At 31.4% G+C, this 24,042-nt stretch overlaps 1 protein-coding gene across 2 annotated transcripts; it reads right to left on the reverse strand.

Moving 5' to 3' along the window:
• Positions 1 to 285: 285 nt before the first annotated feature.
• On the reverse strand, positions 286 to 6,476 carry LOC108329874 (probable plastid-lipid-associated protein 14, chloroplastic). 2 transcript variants are annotated; one of them, XM_017564236.2, is made up of 14 exons: positions 6,260 to 6,476; positions 5,340 to 5,669; positions 5,213 to 5,256; positions 5,055 to 5,133; positions 4,855 to 4,971; positions 4,525 to 4,707; positions 4,296 to 4,382; positions 3,661 to 3,764; positions 3,495 to 3,582; positions 2,786 to 2,866; positions 2,622 to 2,698; positions 2,155 to 2,290; positions 1,839 to 1,901; positions 286 to 1,244 (listed from the first exon to the last, which is right to left on the reverse strand). In XM_017564236.2, the coding sequence occupies exons 2-14, from the start codon at positions 5,652 to 5,654 to the stop codon at positions 591 to 593; spliced, it is 2,028 nt and encodes a 675-aa protein (XP_017419725.1). In that variant the 5' UTR covers positions 5,655 to 5,669; positions 6,260 to 6,476; the 3' UTR covers positions 286 to 590. The 2 variants fall into 2 exon arrangements, with proteins under 2 accessions (XP_017419725.1, XP_052732291.1); XM_052876331.1 differs by lacking the exon at positions 6,260 to 6,476 and adding an exon at positions 5,876 to 5,971.
• Positions 6,477 to 24,042: the final 17,566 nt, after the last annotated feature.

The following is a 24,042-nucleotide window of genomic DNA, read 5'->3' on the forward strand; positions in this document are numbered from 1 at the left end:
CTGCATCGGGGTCTTAATAAATGCTATATTTAGTACATCAAGAACTCATACACGTGGTAAATATATCATTTTAAACTGATTGTTACTCTGGTTTGACTGTCTCTAAATGTAATTCTTATCCTCAATGATCAATATTATATAGGAAAAATATATTTTGAACAATTTTTGTTGACAACATTTTAATAGAGCACACTTGTTATTTTCTTAGTAGTTTATTATTTATTTATTACCATATTAATATACTCTAAATCCAATGCAAAAAATAATACATTTACTATATCAAAATGTCAAAAAATTGTGTTACCATATCATTGTCCTATTCTTTTCTATATATCAGGTTGAAAAGGATTATCAAAAATCTTTACATTCTCCGCCCACCCCTCCAAGGTGCTTTTAACTAACGGTATTTGCCAAGAACACTACTACTTGAAAAGATACAAATTTTACATTTAAATATCAAACATGAGGAGGGATGACTACTTCTTGGGGTGGGAGGAAAATGTTCATTTGAGATCAGAATGGACCAAACTATACAATCGACAAGGAAAAATATACACTTAAACAATAATTTGAATCTGCTACAGCAACAACTAACTACAACTGTTTCTGTCCATAAAAGACCTTGTAAATAGGAGCGCGGATCCATTAACCCCTCGTAGGACAAGCATCCTTGAATCCACATAGGTTCCACACACAAGCTTAGACAAATCAAACACTTCCGGGGGAATTTGTGTTCTTAGTTCTTGAAGAACACTTCTTGCAGTATCAGTGTTTTGATTTAATGGATCGTCAATATTCATTGTTACATCAATATCACCTGATGCAAGTTTGGCTGCCGGAAGACTTGACGGAAACTCCTTGAAAGGGATTATTTTACTCCATTTCTTGCCCTTAAATTTCTGGGCTAAAGCATCCACGTTGCTGGAAGGGCCAAAGAAGAATTTCTCAGTGGTCTTGTCTTGATTCAGATATAGCCGTCTCCCAGCTCTTATTGTAAATGAAGAATTCACCCGCAATCTTCCACTCTTACCAGCTTTGTCAAGAGGCCAGTCTTGACCAATCATAACAGAGAATCCAATGTCAGAGTTAAATGAAAGATTAGCTTTCAACTTTGATTCTCTTGTCACTGTTAAATGCACGTCGCCAACAAGTACACGGAGAGGTGGTTCGCGAAGGGTCAGGCCAACATGCTTCCCAGTGCAGTATAATAGACGCCATTTGCCTGGAAGCAGGTCCAGCCAGTTCTGCATACATCAATAGGGACACAAGTTAGCATAAGCAATAAACTTTCTTCTTCTTTCGAAAATAATCACATCCAGTTTTAAGATCATGTTTATATCCCCCCCCCCCCCCCCCCCCCCCCCCCACCCCCCCCCCCCCCCCACAACTAATATAAATACTATGTGATACCAAATAGTAAGAGTTAATTATGCTTATATGTTTCTTTCTTATAATGGACGTGTCTATGGCAAGAAGTTGGAACAGACATTCATGGCTTAAGACACCACATTTCTACTGTAGCACTTCACCGCGGTTTTCCATCAATAAGCCACAAGAAAACTATGACTTTGAAGCTTATATCAAATCCAATCCAAAACCTTACCATAAGGCTTAAGTACATTAGTATTTCCCACTTACATGTTTCTTAACTTTTATTCCTATCTAATGAGAGATTTCCTTGTAACTTCAATTAATGGTGCAAAAGTGCAGGTGAAATGGCTGAGATTTTTTGGCATTAAACTTTCACTATTAGTGATGAAAAAAGTGGAACTATTTTAAAGCAAATATAGTACAAACAACAATATCAGGAAAATATACATACTTTAATCACTAATTACCTTTGGTTTTGGATGGGGATTCAACATCTCCATTAAGTCAATGAAATGGGCAAGCCTGCTGCGCTAAAACACAGAAAACGCCCACCAGTCAAACTTGTAGTACATATCTTACTCATATAAGTAATGCAATTTGATTTATATTACGTTTTATCATCAAGAGATAAAGCACAGTATATAAATCATGAAAAGCAACATTAGTAAGAACAAACTTGAGTACATCAGACACCAACAAATATAAAAACTCTTATAGAAGTATCTAGAACTCAAAAGGCAACATGGGATATATTGCATGTAAGGGGCACCGTTAGATGAATACCTGAGGCTTGCGATAAATGTACTCCTCTGTAATACGCACTGCAGTAGAACCTAGACCCCATCTGATAATATCCATTGATGAGACAACTCGCCATCTTGGCCCACATAGAAATGGGTGTCTAAGGGCATCCAAACAACTGTATAAATGTTTACATGGTTAAAACTAGTATAACTCCTAAACTCGGGTAAATCAAAGTGGTATTTGAAATCAAATTTTATTATATTAAGTTTGCACAGTAGTCTGAGAAACTAGCTACTTGTTGCCAAAAGATTAAGCCTCCTAAAATACTAATGAAACTTGAAACTTTTCTCTACGACTATTTTTATTTCTGAAATTCCTTCATGTCACTAAAGTTTTTTCTTTCTAAAATCTTGACATATGTTCAAGACATAATATCAGCCAAATATAGGAGCATTGGTGAAGAAATTATGCACACTTTCAACTGGCTATTTTGCTTCACAGCATACCTTATCCTCTGAGAAGGTTTAGTTGCAAGCAATAAAGATAAAAGGTGCCAACCAGCTCCCCAGTTCCTATCAAGTATCTGCAAGAAATTAGAAAGGCGTCAAAAGATTTGAAAAGAAGAATGTAGGACAAAATATCAAGAAACTTTCAATAAGAATACACTTACTTGTAATCCAGTATTTCCATATGGGGAACTTCTGCCAAGGATTTCCAACATAAGCTCTCGTAGACATGAAGGATCATACCCCTGAAGGTGGGACATGAGTTATCATTAGAAAGTTCACATCATAGGACCCCTTCATCAAGATAAGAATAAGCAAAAATAAAACATTTGATGCATCAGGTATCATAAACAGAGTGACAAAAAGACGAACAGAACTGAAAAATTAGTTAACATGAATAAAGAATATGGTAAAATATTTCTATATTTATTTAGAGTAAACAGATGACTGTAAGTCCAACAACATCTTACTATGAAGACTAGATATATAAAACACACTGCTTAATTGAAGACGAGTATAACCCTACAATAGCCCTATGACTAATCTTTCCTGAGTGATCTGCACAGAATCAGGTTAATTAAGCATTAATTTTTTCTTTTTAAAATGACTACTAATGCCAGCAACTCTAAATCTTTAAATTTTCATCCCGCTATCAGTAAATGTGTGTAAAAAGCTTCCAGAAAAGGGGAAAAGAGAACAAATTATCTAGGTCTTAGTTCATATGAGGGGGACGTATTACAGACATGAAGCATTGTTGGGCACTTGTAGTCTAAAGAATTTAGACCAACTAGTTTTTTTTTTCCTTCAAAAAAAGCTCAGGTTATTTTTAAACATTCAAGAGATCAAAATTGAATAAAAAAAAGCTTATCATACCTTTATGAGGAACGATTTGAACTTTGCAAAAACCGAAGGATCCATAAGTTCCCGCATTACCATTTTAGCCATTATGAAGCCCACACATCTTTACAACAGAGATAACCAGGTATCAACAAAATTATTTAGTTCCAGACATAATTTTCTGAAAAATTAAAGGGCAAACCTCATGTCAAATGCAATCATCATTTCTCGCCTGTCCAAGTTGTCCAAAGAGCTATCTTTCGAACCATCCTTGTAAAAGTCAGCAGCATTACCCAATATGCCTACCTGTTAAGTAACACACAAGTTAAGCCAACCATGAGGAAAGATTGAAGAGATTCTACATCAAGAAACACCATTATCGATTTGCAGTAACTTGGATTGCATACATAAGAACTATTAGCCCTCTGGAAATCACCAGTAAGCCCATTCTTCTGTACACTTTTTTTTACAGTGATCAAAATTAAAATAACAGTTGATCCAGCAGTTTTCATAAAAAAAACTCAGACACCAAAATGTTATGGGAGTAAGGGTGAAATGTATAAAAAATGTGCACACTAAAACCAGTTAAGAAAAACTGCATTTCCTTTATATATTAACATTATTAGTATAGACATTCCATTTAGAATCACAATAATTTTTAAACCAGGAACAAAATCAAAATTATAGGTTGTCTTTGCTATGAGTTTACAGCACAATAAATGCATAAAACCACCTCTAGGATCAGTCAAATAGCAAATATAATCCACAGCTAAGACAGAAAATGAATGAAGAAAGAATGTCATAGTTCTAATTTTATAAGAGAATGACAATGCTCACTTTGATATGTCTGTCTACTGGACTTATATGAACATTTTCCAGTGTCAGCTCTGTATGGGCAAGACCGTGGCTGTGCAGGTAATTTACCTAATTTAAATAAACAATAAAAGAGAATATCATTTCTCCTATTTCTACGTAGAATATATAAAGTACTTAAAAAGTAAAACTGTCTTCAATCAAAGAAAATACTCAAGGAACTTTAAAAAAAAAAGGAGGGAGGGGGAAATACCCCAATAAGAAGATCCCTCATCAATATTCGAATAAGTCGCAGCTGCCTAGAAACTGCAGGACCTCCAGTTCTATCTTCTCCGACCTTTCTAACAGACTCCTCATCCAGTGCAAGAGTGGCCTCCAAAGTTGGAAGCCAATCTGACCGTTCAAGCCAGTGTCTCAAAGAGAAACTGCCATGATACTGCAAGGAAACATTATTAAAAGGACATTAGGTTTTAACTTTTTTTACAGTGGCAGGATGAGAAAAATTGAGAAATCACTCACAATAAGAAAGAATCATTAATATTAAAGAATTAAAAAAATAAAGCTTACAAAGATTAATACCTACCCCATGTACCAAGATAAATGAATCACTATCATCACTTGCAGGCAAAGAGATATAACCATGAACTTGCATTGAGTAAGAATGATACAGAAGTTTACGCCGAACCAGCTTCTTCAAAACCTAAAAGGCAATAGCAAATAAATTGCGATGGGATATAATTACAAACAGTTTAATTTGTAATATTAAAAGATTAACATACACACCTCTATTGCTCGTTTCCCCCGACGCTTAGCTTGGGCACTAGAAAGCTTTCGAAGTACAACTCTTATGCCATACAAAGAACTGCGGACGAAAATGAATACATACAGATGTTATGATTGAAAAAACTGTACAACCTGAAGCAAATAAAGAATTAACTTACCTACAGCTATCCTTCACCATGCCTTCAAAAACCATCTCATCCGACTACAGGAAAACTTAATTCCATCAGACCAGCATTAAAAAATCAATCCATCCATGACAATCATAACTTATTTTAAATCTCATACCCGCCCACCAAGACCAATGCTAACTGAATCTAAAATCCTAAAGTCTGACATTTTGAACCGTATAACATGATCTAGTTCCTCCTCCAAGCAAGCTGAAAATGTACTTGGAGCATCTTCCTGTGACTCCATAGAAGATGCAGATGCAGCACTCCTTAATGAAGAGCAACATTCTCCCCTGCTCTTTTTCCTGACTAAATTAGAGAACTGTCCAGTAAAACGCAGCGGAACTGGTAAAATAAGTTTTGCAGACAAATTTTGAGGTGAATACGCTAAGCTGCTACTCCCAGAAACCGGGGTTGGTCCACAAAACGCCATTGATCATACCTCTGACTGCCAAAAACGAAAGCATAATGTATCAGAAAACCTTCAGAGGACCCGTCAATGGTGCAACAAAACATAACACACACAAAACAAACTCACTACACATCCTATTTAACATACGAAAAAAGTTAACATTATTTGGCTCAATGGTAGATACAGAAAATAACAAAATATGTGATTGTCTTTAACCATCTCCCTTAGTGTTCCTCACATACCTAAATTGTCCAAACCATGCTTCATTTTGCAACTAACAAACTCAAGTCCCCACTTTGATCAACGTGTGAAGCTTCTATTTATCATTTCCCACATTTCTGAAGCAAATTAGTAATCTTAGTTTGTTTCTCTAGTTTTCCCTTACAGTAAAAGAATATAAGAAATCGCACAACATTTTGCTGTGGTGACCGAGCCATAACAAAAAGGATGAGAAATCTACGCATATGGGTGGTGAAATTCAAATACTCCAAATCCAACTAGCAGAACTTCAGGAATTCAAGATGACAAGAAAAGGGAAAATCATTTAGCAAATGAGATAAAAGAAAGCAATTTGATGAGGTGGAAAGAGGGAGAAAAAGAAATAGTAGAAATTGAAAGTTAATTACCAGAATAACCAGAATCGAGAGTTGAAAAGAAGAGCGCAGAGATGCAGAACAAGTGCAGTGCGTCACATTCGTACTCCTACATATTCATATAGAAAAGAAGCGTGTGAGAATTGCGTGCGAAGGAATGCCCGAAACGTTTTCCCACGTGTTTTTCGCACGTCAACCTCTGCCTCACCAAATATCTGGTCTTTATTTGTTTTTTTTTTTATCCATCACCCTCTTCCTTCTGCACTACTTTTCAATTTGTACTCTTACTAACAATCTTAATAAAATCGTAAATTGAATATTTATAATAAACAAATAAATAAAAATACTAAGAACTCAAGATAAACACGTTATTTTAATTCCAATTTTGTTCCGGATATAAATTTTCTAACTTGTTGAAAAAGCTAACCTGATCTGTAGTCCCGCCTCTGCAAGCAAAATTGACAGAGATTTGTGAAACGGTTTTGTTTGTACGGTTGCATAGAGCTCCAAATTTTTTAATTTAAAAAATATAATTAAAGATTAAATATAAATATGAGAATCCTTTTTAAATGGTTATTTATAGATTACAGTATGTTCATTTTGCTATTGACTTTTATTTAAACAAATTATGTGTATTGTATTTCAGGTTTCGATCATTGGATCACATAATAGACATGTTTATAAATATGCAATTTTGTTTCTCATCAAATTTTAATAATTGATTTAATTTTCATTTTATATATTTTAAAAATAAAATGGATTGGATATATATGAGATGTAAGCACCGTTCCCATGATCTCAACTACACTCTTATCATGACATGTACTATTATCAGTTGTTTCCTATGTTAAAAAATAATTTTTATTTCAAGCTCAATTAGATTTTAAGTTTATAATAAATTTTAATAATTTTTTAATTATTGAGTATTTAAAAATATAACTTTTTAATTGAATCGTTCCTATTTAATATTTCTATTAATTAAGTTATGTATTTAATTGTTGTCATATATTATTTTATAATTTTTGTAATTTTATAATAATTATTTATTTAATAATTTTCATCATAATTACAATTAATTTAATTTTTCATTTTTTTTTTCAATTCATCATTAATAAATTCCTCAATTTTGTAAACAATCTTTTATCGGAAGAATTTTGACCACTTTTATATCTTCCTACATTTCGTATACTTCTCCAACAACACCTTTTCTAACAACATTTAAGCAAATTTCCATTTAAATTTCAGTTCCAATCATCAACATCTCCTACAACATATTTACTGGATGAATACTTGATTTAATGGGAACATTGGAAAACCTATAATATCTCTCGTTAGACTCCAACTACATTTATGAAACTCTACCTTCAATTATTGTGAATTCTTCCTTTTTGGTACACTCCATCATTAGGATGGCAAAAAATCCGCATAACGGATATCTGCAGATAAAATTCGCGACGGATAGTTAATATTTACGAATATTTACTATTCATAAAAATTCGTGTCCGCAGATATTCACAGATAAAATCTGCGCGACAATTAGTTAATACCCGCAGATATTTATTATATGCGGATTGCGGATAGCGGATATTTTAATACTCACTTATAAATGGGCGGGTCGGATGTGAATATTATATTATCCGTACCCGCGGATATCCCCTATCCGCAAAAAATAAAAAATTTAATTTATATTTTATTAAGTTAAATTTAATTAAATCAACATTAATTTATATTTTAACAAAGTTAAATTTAATTAAAATTAAATTTTAATTTATATTTAATTTAATTTATACTATATTTTATATATTTTTTGTAATTTTATTTAAATTTTATTTTAATAATTTATAAAAAATATTTTTTTAAGTATTTGCGGGTATCCGTAGATTTTAAAATATCTGCGAATATTTTTTAAATTGATATCAGATAGATTTTTTTTTGTCAAATCGAATTGCAGGTAAAAACTATCTGTGATATGTTGTCATCCTTACTCATCAATAAAGGATAAGAGTAACACTCACCAAACCTCTTCCTTTTATATAAGGAATCGTGTTGAAGTCTCGGGTGTTTTCATTTACGAAACTAACTCCGGGGTTAAATCCCCACCTTCGTGTTTTGTAACATGTACCTGTAAAGTGTGAAATTTGCTTTTATTCCTTCACAAGGTTTTTTGCATCCCCAGATTCGGAATGCGAAGTGTTTTGGATGTTTTGAATGTTAAAGAAAATTGTATCATTCATGTTTGACTTTTCTCATGATTGACCCAAATAATGATGGAATTTTTGGGTGAAAACAATACGAGCGAGGTCGGAAATTTATTGATGTTGAGTTGTAAAAAAATGAAAAATTTGTAGTTTTGAAAGTGGTGATAAAATTGTCACATAAGTAATAGTTTGATTATAAAATTATAAAGTAACACATGGCGAAAACTAAACAAAGTGATAAGGTAAGATAACAATCAACTCATTGAGTTAACAGAAAAATTAAATGGTAACAACTTAATTGAAAAATATAATTTTTTCAATACTTAGTACGCTCCAAAAATGTATTAGGATTCAACTCAAGATATCCAATTTACCATGAAGTTAAACCATTTTTTTCTAATTAATAACACATATTACTTTTTTAATTTCACATATAGCACAGTTTTTAATAGGTTCAGAATTCGGTTTATGGGAAATCGAATTTTTAATATCTCTCAAGATATTTTTATAAAAGTTAAAATTCGAAATTTGTTTGTCAGGAAAACGAATTCTGTGAAAGTTTTTAACTTTCACGTATTTACTTTTACTTTTTACTCTCAAACCTTCTCCACTTTTTCTCTTCTCTCTTGACCTAGCAGCCGCATCCCCTTTTCTTCTTCCTTTGTTAAGTTCTTTTTCTTCTCTGTTGTTGTGGCACTCCATCACCGCAAATCCCAGGTACTATTACAGTTTTCATTAGATTTGCATGTTTAGATTTTACATAGTTATATATAAAAATTGGTTTGGTTTGTGCGGTTAGAAAAATAGTGATGCATTGATCTGGAAAAGCATGAAAGAGAGGGAAAAACAGTGAAGCTGATTTTTAGCCATTGTCGTTGAATGGATTTGGAAAACCATGGAAGGTTTCAATGGTTTTTGAAACCCAATGAACAATTTTAATTTTTTTTAATTATTGAAAACCATAGATTTGGAAAGTGAACAATTTTTTTGTTAATTATTGAAAACCATGAATCAGTTAAATGAGTTTGGAAAACTATTGAAGAATTGGATGGTTTTTGAAATCCGGTGAACAATTTTATTTTATTTTTAATTATTGAGAATGTTTAGTGGCTTTAATGGTTTTGGAAACTCGGTGAACAATTTTTTTTTAATTATTGAAAACCATGAAGCAGTTGAATGATTTTTTTTTATTAATTTATGATGTTTATTTATGTTGTTGTTGTTTTTGAAGTTTATGAAAAAAAAAACTTGTTTTGTTGTATTTGAAAAAGATAGTGAATTAATTATTTTTTTAAAAATTTAATTTTGTAAAAAGGAAAATTGGGAAACAACATACTAAAAATAATGTAGAAGATCCTACAAATATTTTCTCTCTCAAGAAGATTGTATTTGTAATATTCTAATATTCTAAAAAGGTCTAATATTCTAAAAAGGAAAATAAGGAAACAATATATTTTGCAAAATAAATTATTAGACCCTACAAATTTTTTTGTCCAATTAGGAAAATCCTGTAGATATTATCTCTAATTAAAAAGATTTTATAGATATTTCTTCTAATTACAACAAATTTGTATTAATTTTATTTAATTTTTTTTAAAATTTGTATTAATTTTATTTCAAATGTTTACTTTAAAATTGTACTAATTTGATTTGAAATATTTATTTTAAATTTTGTTGTTTTTAAGATTATTGTGTTTCTGCATATATGATTAGAACGCGAGATTGTTAAACTCTTTGGCAAGTGCACCAAATCGTTCAAGTAATAAACCGTGGTAAGACCAGGTATCGTTTTCCCAAGAGACTCGTAATACTACAAAATTGTGCGATTAACAACTCATCTAGACTCAAGAACAACTCATCATTTAAGAATATGTGCAAAAAGATAAATTCACAAGTAATTACAAGGTTGGACTTTGGTATTGAAGGCACTTGGAAATGGAAAAGACTAGAAATGATATGAAATGACATTGTTAAGGTTAGTTTTCACCAATGCACTCTTGTGTATAACCAATTTCATCTCCTCTCTATCAATTTACTAAAGTCAATCCACTAAAACACTCTAGCCCTAATCCCTTAGGTGAAAAAGCCTAGGTTTTCCTTATCAAACTCCAATCCCTTGGACAATCTAACAAGCAAACCCGCATTAAGAACTAGGATCTAAGACAACATGTGAATCATATCCCATCCCTGGCTCAATGACCCACAAGAACTCTTGTTTCAGTTCAAGATTTCATATCCCATCCTTGGCTCAATGAAACCCCAAAATCAAGTCATGAACGTTCCCATTACACGCAAGCTTTAAGATCGGAAACAAGAATACTAGTAATAGATAGAAAAGGCATTTATAAATACGAAACAATCATTCATTACACAAGAGTTCATAGGTTACATCTAACCCTAACAAGATGAATCTGGTTCTCCATTTCCATGGAGAACCCTAAAGCTTACAAACATGGAAGATGGAAGAAGAAGGAGACCCAAAGGAAGAGGAGGAGATGTTCCCACAAACTCCTCGCGCCCTCCATGAGCTCCAGACGTGAAATCGCACCTCCAAAGAACCAAAGACCCGTTTTCTTTCTGCCTCGTGAGTATATATACTGCCCGAATTCTCGCTTAAGCTAAATTATTCTCGCTTAAGCGAGAATAATTCTTGGAGAAGATAGTCATTCTCGCTTAAGCTAAATTATTCTCGCTTAAGCGAAAATGACTGTTAAATCAATGACTTCCTGGATCACCGAGGCTCTTCAATGTAATGGAGGATCTTCCTAACATCAAAATAAATCAAAGAAAACAAGGGATTAAAGTATTATTTACGTAATGTAGCCCAAAATATAGATAAATACTAAAACTAAATAAAAGAGAGGATTTAAGCAAGTAATAAGCTAAAGAAGAGTTGATTTTGCTACTAAAATGATGCTTAGATAATGGTAAGAATTAGCATTATCAGAGATGCATCATCTTATCGAGGATAAACCCTAAACCCTACTGCATCAGCTCGAAGAAGACAAGGAGAAGCCGATATTCATGAGGAGGAACATAATGTTATTAAAGAGCATTATGTTCAAGAAGGGGAGAATGAGAATGTTGGTGAAGAGGAAGTTGGTGGATTTCCCGGAGGTCCACGCGATACATGTTTGCTCATTCACTATGCACGACATGTTGCACATGCGTTGTGGCAGGGCGAGGTTAGTACAATATTTGAATTTAAATTGGTAATGAGTTGTTTAAATAAATTTTATATTAATAGTTTTTGTGTAGAATCAAGGGGAGATTAGGTTGATCTCTCATGGCAAGAAATTAAATAGATTTGGAGCCTGTCACGAGGCAATTGAAGAAATTGTGTTGAATTCTGGATTATTGCCTTTGTGGAATTTCGTACGACTACACCGATAAGGGTTTATTATTGGCGTTTGCTGAGAGATGGCATTCGGAGACAAACACTTTCCATTTGCAAGTGGATGAGATGAGCGTTACATTAGATGACGTATCGTCACTCCTTCACCTGTCTATAGAGGGAGAATTTTGTGCAATGGAGGACTTGGAATGGGAAGAAGCTCGATCTGCTCTCGTGATCTACTTTTAAGTGTCTCAATTTACTTATAGCACCAAACCCAGCTTCCTCTATAACAGGAAGAACTACAACATGTGGTTCAGACATGGAATGACACTACAAAGAGATAATGCTGCATTCTGCATCCTAAAAATCAACAAATAAAGAAAGCTCAAGACAAAAGTTAATTGAAATTTAAGTTTAAAAAAAATTAAAATAAAATACCATGGATGCAATATACGCATCTCTATGTTTAGGGGAATGGCAAAATGACATACAGTCATACACTAAACTATTAATCGGTCAATCCAGCTCACAACTTTTCCAATATCTCCCACATCAAAACACAGAACCCTTATCGCCTCCTACTTTACAAGAAAATGAAATAGTAGGTTTACCTTCATCGTCATTAGATCCATTTAGTGAAGATGAGGATGAAATCCTAAGCCAACACGATCATGATGAACAACAAAACTTAGATATCCCCTCCACACAACAACAACAACAACCCTATAACCCACCCCAACACTTCCAATGCTATGAAGAATTCCCCTCGCATCTACAACAATATCCTCATGCATATGATCACCATTCGGTTTTGCATGACACTATCAACCATCAACCTGGAACATTGACTCAAGGAATGAGATTCCAAACCAAGGAACAAGTCATCGATGCTCTAAACACATTTCACATACAAAACCATTGTACATACAAAACGACACATTCTAACACAACAAGGTTGAGGGTGCAAGGTGTACATCAACAGTGTCCATGGAACTGTCAAGCCATCATTCGTACACGAGATCAAGTCTGGGAAATAAGAAAAATGGATGGTGCCCACACATGTGCTTCACAACTCATCACACAAGATCACAATAGGCTGGGATCACGAATCATTTCTCATCACATACGTGAGATGGTCGAATCTGACCCATCCACACCAATTGCAACAATTATTGCTTCCATCAAGACCTCTATGGGGTACACTACATCCTACAGAAAGGCTTGGTTGGCTAAACAACATGCAATTGAACATGTGTATGGAAATTGTGAAGAATCGTTCAACAAATTGCCATGCCTACTACAAGCCATGAAAACTTTTCTTCCCGGTTTTGTGTACAAATTGAAAACAAAACCAATTATTGATGGCCAGGAAGCCCGCCAAAACCAACAATATTTCAAAAGACTTTTCTGGACCTTCAAACCTTGTGTTGATGGATTCCCATATTGCAAATCGTTGGTGCAAGTGGATGGAACATTCCTGTACGGAAGATATAGGGGGACTCTTCTGGTGGCTGTGGCACAAGATGGGAGAAACAACATACTCCCCATTGCTTTTGCTATAGTTGAGGGTGAAATAGCAGACGCTTGGTTGTTTTTCCTAAAAAACCTTAGGAGACGTGTCACACCTCAACAAAACTTGTGCTTAATTTCGGATCGCCACAACTCTATTAGTGCAACATTCAACAGACCGACCAGTGGGTGGACAAAAGGACAGTGTGTGCATGTCTATTGCATTCGACACATTGCACAAAATTTCACCCGAAGATTTAAGGATAAAATTTTGAAGAAGGACCTTGTCAACATGGGTAATTACTTCATTTTTACAAATTTTAACCAATTAAATGTAGTCTTTATTATTCTTCGTTATCCGTAATCATTACTATTTTCTTAAATATTTTTGCAGCACACGCAATGACTGAGCCGCGATGTAACTATTACTACAACATCATTAGGGAAATTAAATAATAAAAATTAAATAATAAATTATCTCTGAAATCGATTAAATAAAAATCAGCCGCAATATCAGCCGCAATGACTAAGCCGCGATGTCTTAAAAAAATCATTCTCCTTCTTCATTTCAATTAAATAAAAATTAAATAATAAATTATCTCAAAAATCGATTATCTAGATCACTACTAACAAAAGTCAAAATTTAGTTTCGTGATAACCAAATTCATACCTATCTTTTCATAAAATTCACTCAAATTTCAATATACCAAAAAACAAATTACAATATACATTTTCACAAAAATATAGTAAAAATAAACTTAGAATTCGATTTCCTAGAGAAACCGAATTCTAAAATACTTTTTGAAAAAATTTCAAAACCTACGTTGATAAATATAAGCGAGAATTCAATTGCCTGGAATCCACACTCGAATTTAAATTTTGAAAAAAGTTTTACAAAATAAAACTCAGAAATCGATTTTCTGTAAATCGAATTTTAATCTACCATTTATAAGAAAAATATATATATATAGGTCAGAATTCGGTTTCAGAAACCGAATTCTAACTCAAACTTGCATAAAAAAAGCATAACAAAGTCAGAATTCGATTTTCGAAAAACCGAATTTTGAACTAAGCAAAAATTGTGTTATCTATGTAATTTTAAGGAACAGTATGCTACGTTCGTAATTTAAAATCTAACATGTGCTATGTCAAAAAAAAAAGTCGAAGTTAAACCATAGGTCCTATATAATTAATTATTTAAATTTAAAAGTGTTGTTTATAAATTAAGGAAAATTTTATATAAATAGTTATTTAAGCAATTGATGTGTATGATATTGTAAGGACCAAAAAATAGCTAAAGAGTAAAAGTATCTTTAAAATGGAGCTAGATTATTTTATTAATAAAATTTGAGCTTATAAATAGAATTATTAGTTAGTAAAATTTCATTTTATAAGATCATCATCTCTCTAAAACAATTCTTTCTTTCTTTTCTTCGTTGATTTCTCTCTAAGATTCTAACAAATCTAACATGTTGTTTGAATATCACATTACGTCATAAGAATCCTAGTGTTAAGGGCTACAATCTTATCCTATTAGTTTCTTAAATTGAGTAAATTCATCTTTTTTCCTTCTTTTTTTTCTTTTAAGAAATTTGTTCCATGAGGGCACTACTATAGATATGTCTTTTGACGATTGTTATATTTGACTTTTTACTATAGCTTTCGAATTGTCGTTGAAATCATTGTCATTAAAAATCATATTCGAACAACGACGATTTGGTCACCCATCATCATTTTTCATTAAACCAAGATGACTTTCAAGCATCGTCGTTACTCGTTGTCTTAAACTTAATAAGAGAGCAATATTAAAAATCAAAACCATGATGGTTTGTGTTTAGAACTGTCATCATAATGGATATAAAAAATGTAAATAATAAAAAGTGTAGAATTAAAAACCATGACAGTTTTGGCCATAACCATCATTAAATAAGTTATATAATGACTATTTTAGCTATAATTGTTGTTAAATATGATTTTTTTTTAAATACAATGTTTACAATTTCATCTTTCCACAAACCTGTCAAACAATTCACACATTCAAATAGATCAAAATATTTTGACCACTAGTTTAAATGAATTAAAGATCTCACAAGTTAAACAAATAACTAACACTAGTGCAGCGAAGAAAAACGACAATAGTTATTTTAAACAATTGGTAGCGATTTTAGAACTGAGGTATATTCAGGCAAGGTAAAAAAGGGTGAGTTTTTGGCATCGACTAAGAACCAAGGCAAAAAAGGAAGGATTTTGCCTCAGTTCAAAAAAACCAAAGTAATAAACAAAAAAAAAGGTTTTGCTTTAAGGGAAACTAAAGCCTAAAGGGATATACTACCTCAATTATTGGGGAACCGAGGCCAATGACCATTTTCAAAAAATTTATCAACTGAAAAGTCAGTTATGTAGAGAAAGCAGAGAGATTTTGCAGGGTCTATGGCCTTGTTTCCCCAGATAACCGAGGCAGTAGACCTTTATAGGCTTTGTTCCCCTTGAAATGACGCCATAGACCCTTTTCAAAAAATTTGTCAGCTGAAAAGTCAGTTGTGCAGAGGGAGCAGAGGGATTTTGCAGGGTATATGGCATCGATTCCATAAATAAACGAGGTAGTAGACCCCTTTAGGCTTTGGTTCCCCTTGAACCAAGGCCTATAAGGTCGCTAAATTTTCAAAAATGTCATCACATTGTGTTATGCTTTTGTTTCTTCAAAAGTGAATCTTAATGGGAGCATTAAAAGACCATTTTTGTACTAGTGTAACTAATATATATATATAAGTATTACAAACTAAATCTAACTCAATATACTCTATATTCTTATATCTAAGAAGGAAATACTTTGCCTACACTTCTTGAACATAGGCTAATGCATTTTCATCAAATGAGTATTCGTCTTTAAAATTCTGTAAAAGTGAATTAAAGTTAAAATTAATATATGAAAGTTATAAAAGAGTTATATATATATACATATATATATATATAGAGAGAGAAAGAGAGAGAAAGAGAGAGAAAGAGAGAAAGGGAGAGAGAGAAAGAGTTTATTACCCATCCCAATCACTTTTTGTTGCAAAATGGTTGTCATCCATTGCATGTCGTACTAGCCCACATTCAACTCCCATTTTGTTTATTGCACTGCATCAAGTAAAACTATTTAGATAAATTAAATGATAATACAAAAAAGTAAAAGAATGATATGTTAAGATGTCGGCAAGTATACCGAATCGTATCAAGTAATATAAAATGGTAAGACCAAGTATCGTATCCTAAAAGACTCATGGTACTAAACAATTGTGTAATTGCTTAACTAATTAAGACTTAAGAAGAACAATTTTTGAGTTTTTGAATGCAAAACAAGAAAGTAAATATGAATATAAATTGATCAATTGAGGTTAAACACTAGAATGAATGGATGAAGTTGAAAATATGAGATGAGTATGTTGTTGGGGTTTAGATTTCACTTAGTTTACTCTCATGCATATAAGAATTCATCTTCTTCATTCAATTGTTAACGTCACTTTCTAAAGTACTTAAAACCCAATCCCTCGGTGAAGAAAGCATATCCTTAATTACTAGACCACAATCCTTTGCATCCCTAATAATTAATTCAACATTACGATTAGAAGCTTAAGACGGCTAATCCTCCTATCCCCATCCCTGGACAATATTGCTCTTGGGAGCAATTCTCCAGAACATGAATTGTAAGATACATCCCAGTACTCATGCAAATCATACATCATGCCATGAATGAGTTAAACATAACAAACATTAAGCGAAGAAGAATTACCCTAACAATTAATGAAAGAAGCATATGTAATTAAAACCAATTCAAATACATGAGAGTTCACAAGGTTACATCATCCCCCAACAACAAATTGAATTTAGTTCCCCCTTGTCATGGGGAAACTAGATGAACAATGGAATGAAAATGAAAGATAAACCCTAAAAATTGAAGAGGAGAGCTCCCACATCTCCAAATCTGCCTCAAAGGGTTGAAAAGTGTGTTTCTGTGCTCAAGCCATCAAGAGATACAATCCCTAGGACGTCCAAGTCCTTAAATAGAACAGAAAAATAACAGAAAACAGGTCCAAGCCCACGTCGCTAGTGCTCAACGCCCTAAGTAGGACGCCCAGGCGGTATGCGGGGAAAAGCTGGCGCCACGAATGGGGCGCCCAGGCGCCCTACACCACATAAACTGGCGCCCAACGCCCATAATGGGGCGCCCAGGCGCCCTATGTGACCTCTTGTGCTCCTTTTCTAATGCTTTAACTGTCCCTCTTGAATTCCAACTCCTTGATACTTTTGCTCTTCTTCCAATTCATAACAATAACCTACAAAATCAAGGGAATTTAGTGATAAAATCATCAAGTATACCCTCTACTCACTTATTCACAAAACAAAACTAAAAACATGAGTTCAAGCTAGCTTCTAAGTCCAAAAATGGTTGATTTAATATCAAAATTACATCACTGATAACGGTATATTCAACTGTTATCATGATACAATATAAATACCTTAAGGGAAATGCATGCGACCTTTTTAGTGTTGGCAATTGATCTACCACTTAATATACTATGTTCATTAACAACACTAAAATTAAAACATTCAATGGTAAAAAACATGGCATTGTATAATGAAGGTCAATGTAGTAGTAGATGTTTCATAAAATAGACTTACGTATCAATTATATTTTTCAAATAAGGGAAAGACTTTCTATGCAAGGAGCAAAATCATAAAGTGATACACTTTAGTACTGATAGAACTCGCAACTACCAATGACAAGTGCCTTGAAAAATAGTTAATTGAAATTTAAAATGCAAAAACTATATGTTACGAAATCAAAATTAAGGAAATACTTAGTTATCTATAGATAGTGCAAGGTAAACATATTTCTTTCGCTACATTATGGAATTAATGTAGTTTTTTGTTTATGGATTCTTATTACCCATTGGAGTTATAAAAAGTTTTTTTATAACGAACTATCTTGATTTGATAAAAATGGATTAGATGAAAACATTCTGGTTATGGTATGTGCTAAGTTGAATAAAGTTTTGGATTGAGTTCCAAAAATTTATTTGGAGAAAATGTGATGTAGGGGTCTTATTGTTAATCTCTTTGGCAAGTGCACCAAATTGTTCAAGTAATAAATCGTGCTAAGACCAGGTATCGTTTTTCCAAGAGACTCGTAATACTAGAAAATTATGCGATTAACAACTCATCTAGACTCAAGAACAACTCATCATTTAAGAATATGTGCAAAAAGATAAATTCACAAGTAGTTACAAGGTTGGACTTTGGTATTGAAGGCACTTGAAAATGGAAAAGACTAGAAATGGTATGAAATGACATTGTTAAGGTTAGTTTTCACCAATGCACTCTTGTGTATAACCAATTTCATCTCCTCTCTATCAATTTACTAAAGTTAATCCACTAAAACACTCTAGCCCTAATCCCTTAGATGAAAGAGCCTAGGTTTTCCTTATCAAACTCCAATCCCTTGGACAATCTAACAAGCAAACCCGTATTAAGAACTAGGATCTAAGACAACATGTGAATCATATCCCATCCCTGGCTCAATGACCCACAAGGACTCTTGTTTCAGTTCAAGATTTCATATCCCATCCCTGGCTCAATGAAACCCCAAAATCAAGTCATGAACATCCCCATTACATGCAAGCTTTAAGATTGAAAACAAGAATACTAGTAATAGATAGAAAATGCATTTATAAATACGAAACAATCATTCATTACACAAGAGTTCATAGGCTACATCTAACCCTAACAAGATGAATATGGTTCTCCATTTCCATGGAGAACCCTAAAGCTTACAAACATAGAAGATGGAAGAAGAAGGAGACCCAAAGGAAGAGGAGGAGATGTTCCCACAAGCTCCTCGCGCCCTCCATGAGCTCTAGACGTGAAATCGCGCCTCCAAAGAACCAAAGACTCTTTTTCTTTCTGCCTCGTGAGTATATATACTGCCCGAATTCTCGCTTAAGCTAAATTATTCTCGCTTAAGCGAGAATAAACTTCTTGGAGAATATAGTCATTCTCGCTTAAGCTAAATTATTCTCGTTTAAGCGAAAATGACTTTTAAATCAATGACTTCCTGGATCACCGAGGCTCTTCAATGTAATGGAGGATCTTCCTAACATCGAAATAGATCAAAAAACAAGGGATTAGAGTATTATTTACGTAATGTAGCTCAAAATATAGATAAATACTAAAACTAAATAAAAGAGAGGATTTAAGCAAGTAATAAGCTAAAGAAGAGTTTATTTTGCTACTAAAATGATGCTTAGATAATGGTAAGAATTAGCATTATCACTTATGCTTTTTAGGTGAAGGTGGATCTAAATTGATAAGTTTTATCCAATGTTTGAATGTGTTGTATGGATGCGGATGATTTTAAGAGAAATTGTCACATTGTCCATTGTTATGGTATGTCTTTTGTAGAAGTTCCTATTTTGAAGTGATCATAACTCTCCTAAATGCAATATTTATATGGATAATGAAGTTTAGATGATCAGAGTTGAAGGAAGTTCTAATAGTAGGATTAGTGTGAAAGAGTACCATTATGGTGATGTTATAATGAATTAACCCTTTCATGGTAGATATATGCCAAGTGGAGTCACAACAGTCATTTTGCTCAAATCTACAAATGTGTGCCAAGTGAAGCCATAACACTTTTTTTGCTTAAATCAACTGCAAAGAAAAAAATAATCAAAACATGTATAAGACTTCACACGTACTCGACCTAAAAAAGCATGTTATTTCATAATTGAGTCTAAATTGAGTTAGTGTATTAATTAATGGTAAATTGTTATTTAATGACTTTATGTGGTGTGTTGGATGGTTGAATCGGTGTGTGATTTGAGATGTAAATCGTAAAAATTTCACTAGCTTAGTTTGTTGTTTGTTGTGTTATGATTTGTCCACATATTATAATTTATATTATATGTAAGTAGATGATAATGTAAGTGGGAGAGATGAGTACTTGTGAGATTGTTGATGGTTGAATAATGAGTAATTGTAGTTTAGGCATATAAATTTTGTATTGTATAGATTTTCATGATTTATGATTTATATATGAAATTTTAAAATTTTGATTTCTCATTAAAAATTACAAATACATATTATATATTTAAAAATATGATTATGCTTAATACTTAATAAACTACATAACCTATACTAAAAATATATTTTTTATTTATAAGTAACTTTATTCTCATAATTAATGTAAGTAATAATATTTGGAAAAAAAGCTACTTTGACACTCGTGTTAAAAATACACATTTGATACTTTCTTTAATAATATATATTATAATTTGAAATTAAAAAAATATTTAAAATTAAAATATTATATTTTAGAGTGTTGAATGTGTTTTGTCTTCTTGTGGTATGTTTATTACTTTAACAAGTAAAGTGATTTTTGTAATCTTAAGGTTTAGTTTTGTGAATAAACAACTTTAAACAAACTTTGGAGTGTCAAGTTGATAAGTTTTTATGGGAAAAGTTAATTGTTAAAGTGTTAGTTTTTCTCTTAAACGATATAGATAAATGCTTAAACATCATACTCTTGTTTAGAGCAAGAAAGTGACCAATTCAATTCATCGTTTTTCTTTTTGCGTCAATTAAGTGATATGTGTCATCACTCAAGTGAAAGCTTTGTCCCTGAAATTATATAATTCGTGGCTCAAACAACTTACTCATAACTCAATATACTCATAACTCAATAGTCATTATTCCCATGTTTTTTTTAACATTATTTGCTTTATAAATGTTAGTCATTGATGAATGGTTTAATTCTAACTATTTTATTGCACATATTTTGTGATGATAAATTATTTGAAATTGTTTAGGACTAATCACATTGTGTGATTGACGGATCATTTATGAAAATAAGTTTAAATTGATGAAGAATGTCAAAAAGCTTGTAAGTAATGATTAAAGTAATATGAGTTGGAAATTAAATAAAACTTTAATAATATATATATATATATATATATATATATATATATATATATATATATATATGTATATGTATCTATGTATGTTTTTGTTGATGGGATAAATAACTTTTAATAAAATTAATACGACTTAATATGTAATTACTGATATAATTCATATATTAACATTGATTATAAGGTTTAGTAAGTTAGCTCTTGTATTAAAGATAAATATTTAATTAATATTATTTTTATATTAATTTGACGTTATGTAATTATTAGTATATTGACTTTTTATCTTTTTTTAATAATTTTTTATTTCTTTTTATTTTTTTTCTCATCTCTTATTTCTTTTCTTTCTTTTTTGTTTCGCACATTATTAATCTCAGTAACCTTCATATCCCCATAAAAATATTCTAATTACTATTTTTTCTCTCTTAATTTTATTTATAAAAACTTTATTTCTAAATAATGATTTTGTAGGTAGAAGTCTACACAAATGAAAAAGGATATGGTGATTTTATGGTGGTGTGAAAGTTGTGAAGTTAGAATTGGTAAGTGGGGAGGAGGAAGAAGATGTAAAAGTAGTGTAAGGAGGAGGATAAATGATATAAACGAGTAATACTGTGGAAGAAAATGAAAAGGATGAAAAAATAAAAAAGAAAAAAAATTAATAAAAGAATTCAAAATAAAAAAACATCCTGTCAATTTAATAACAATCAAATAAATTAAATATTTGTCTTTCATCATAAAGTACTAATAAACTTATATTTAATTAAATAATTAGTTTACTGTTGTATGATTTTAATATGATTTATTTTAAAAATATTCTACATTAATTATGGTTAGATAATGTTAATAAAGTTTTGCACCGTTTATTTATTCAATGTATGTTTATATATTTTTTATATATTTCTTTTGGTCTTATATGTACTTGGGTATTTAATGTGACATGAAACTGATAATAGATAATTAGTGAATTTTGTTGTACTTAAATAACTTATTTCAGGATGTTTTTGAACATTAAAAGTTATATATCTTCCTGTACTGGCAATGAGATATTTATATATATTTTTAAAGCATGTATCATATTTTCAATTAATTTAATATTGTAATATTATTTATTATCCGAAAATCTTACACGTATTTGTTTTATTAATGTTGTAACATTTTGTTTTATCTAGTATTTTATCATTGTATGATATATTTATTCTATATAATTATGATGCATGATATTTTTTTAAGAATATATCATCAATAAAAAAGTAAGTAAATAGTTTTAAATCGACAAACTATATCTACATTTATGATAAATGATTAAATTTGTGATGTTTTCTTAAAGTGTAAAACAGATACATGATTAAAAAAAATGTATGTACCATATTTTTTTCGAAATTTAATAATTTAATAATAGTATTTATTTTGTTTTTTTAGAATAATTTTATCCTTTTTACCATATATATATATATATATATATATATATATATATATATATATATATATATATATATATATATATATATATATATATATATATATATATATATATATATTCCATGCATTAACTTGTTTTCATCTATTTGATGATGAATGGAAGGTCCACAACTAGAGTCCTCTTCATTATTGAACACCAAATAAAAAAAACGGAAAAAACCACTTTAATAAAGAGATATCAGAATAGATTTAAACAATAATCTCACTCATTATGGGTTTAACTTTGTTCTTTAACTCGGTTATTTAAGTTTAAGTTAGATTAAGTTTGAGTTAGATTGAATAACATATAATATATATCAATGATAATATTCATTTATTTTTAATAATTCATTTTATTATAATTATTTATTATTTTTAATTGTATAAATTGATAATTTAATATTTTAAAATATTATAATTTTTGTTTAATAATATTTAAATAATCTAAATATTTAATTTATTTATTTGTCATATTTACGACATTATCATTGTGACAGCCGGACACTGACGAGGGCGGGGAGTGATCGCCGGTGCAAGAGGCACGAAGTGCAAGGGACACTGACAAGGAGTGACTCCTGGCAAGCTTCGAGTGGAAGGGGCACATGGACTAATCGAACATACACCGGAATGAGAGGGATCTAGAGACTGTATAGGTATGGGACTATACAGTTGAATGATAGCTTAAAGGGATTGATTTGGCTACTCATATCACCAAATGCATTTGTTTTTCGGTAGCCTAACCCATAAGAACTCCATGGTTAAGCATACCTAGCCTGGAGTAATTTAGGGATGGGTGACCTTCTAGAAAGTTTTCCCAGAAAGTGTACGAGTAAGGACAAAACAACACAACAACAATGAAATAATTACATAAAAAAACACACACCAATATTACAAAATCACAAACTTATATTATTAAGCCAAAACTAGTACATACAAAATATTATAATTGTCAAATTATGGTAAATTATAATATAAATAATCCACCATTATTAAAAAATAATATATAATTACACCATTTTTGTTAAAAAAATAGTTAACTAATAAAAAATGATAATTAAAAATATCAAACAATTATGCCAGACGCTAAACACACCACCACTAGACAAATACTACAGGTATCAAAGAAACACAATTATTATGAGTAATCATCATTTATTATACATCCATTTTAGACATAAAAGTAATTAAAGTATGATTCAAATTGCTTTTAGTTAGCATGTTTAACATAATAATACATGGGATGAAATGCAATGCTTAATTAAATATTAAAACTCCTTGTAAATTTGGATAGATAGAATTGAGTTATGTGAAAAATAACAGAGTTGAATTGCGTTAGAACCCATTTAAAATGCACCCAAAACC

Source organism: Vigna angularis, chromosome 4 (genome assembly GCF_016808095.1).
Source record: "Vigna angularis cultivar LongXiaoDou No.4 chromosome 4, ASM1680809v1, whole genome shotgun sequence".
NCBI classification, from domain to species: Eukaryota; Viridiplantae; Streptophyta; class Magnoliopsida; order Fabales; family Fabaceae; genus Vigna; species Vigna angularis.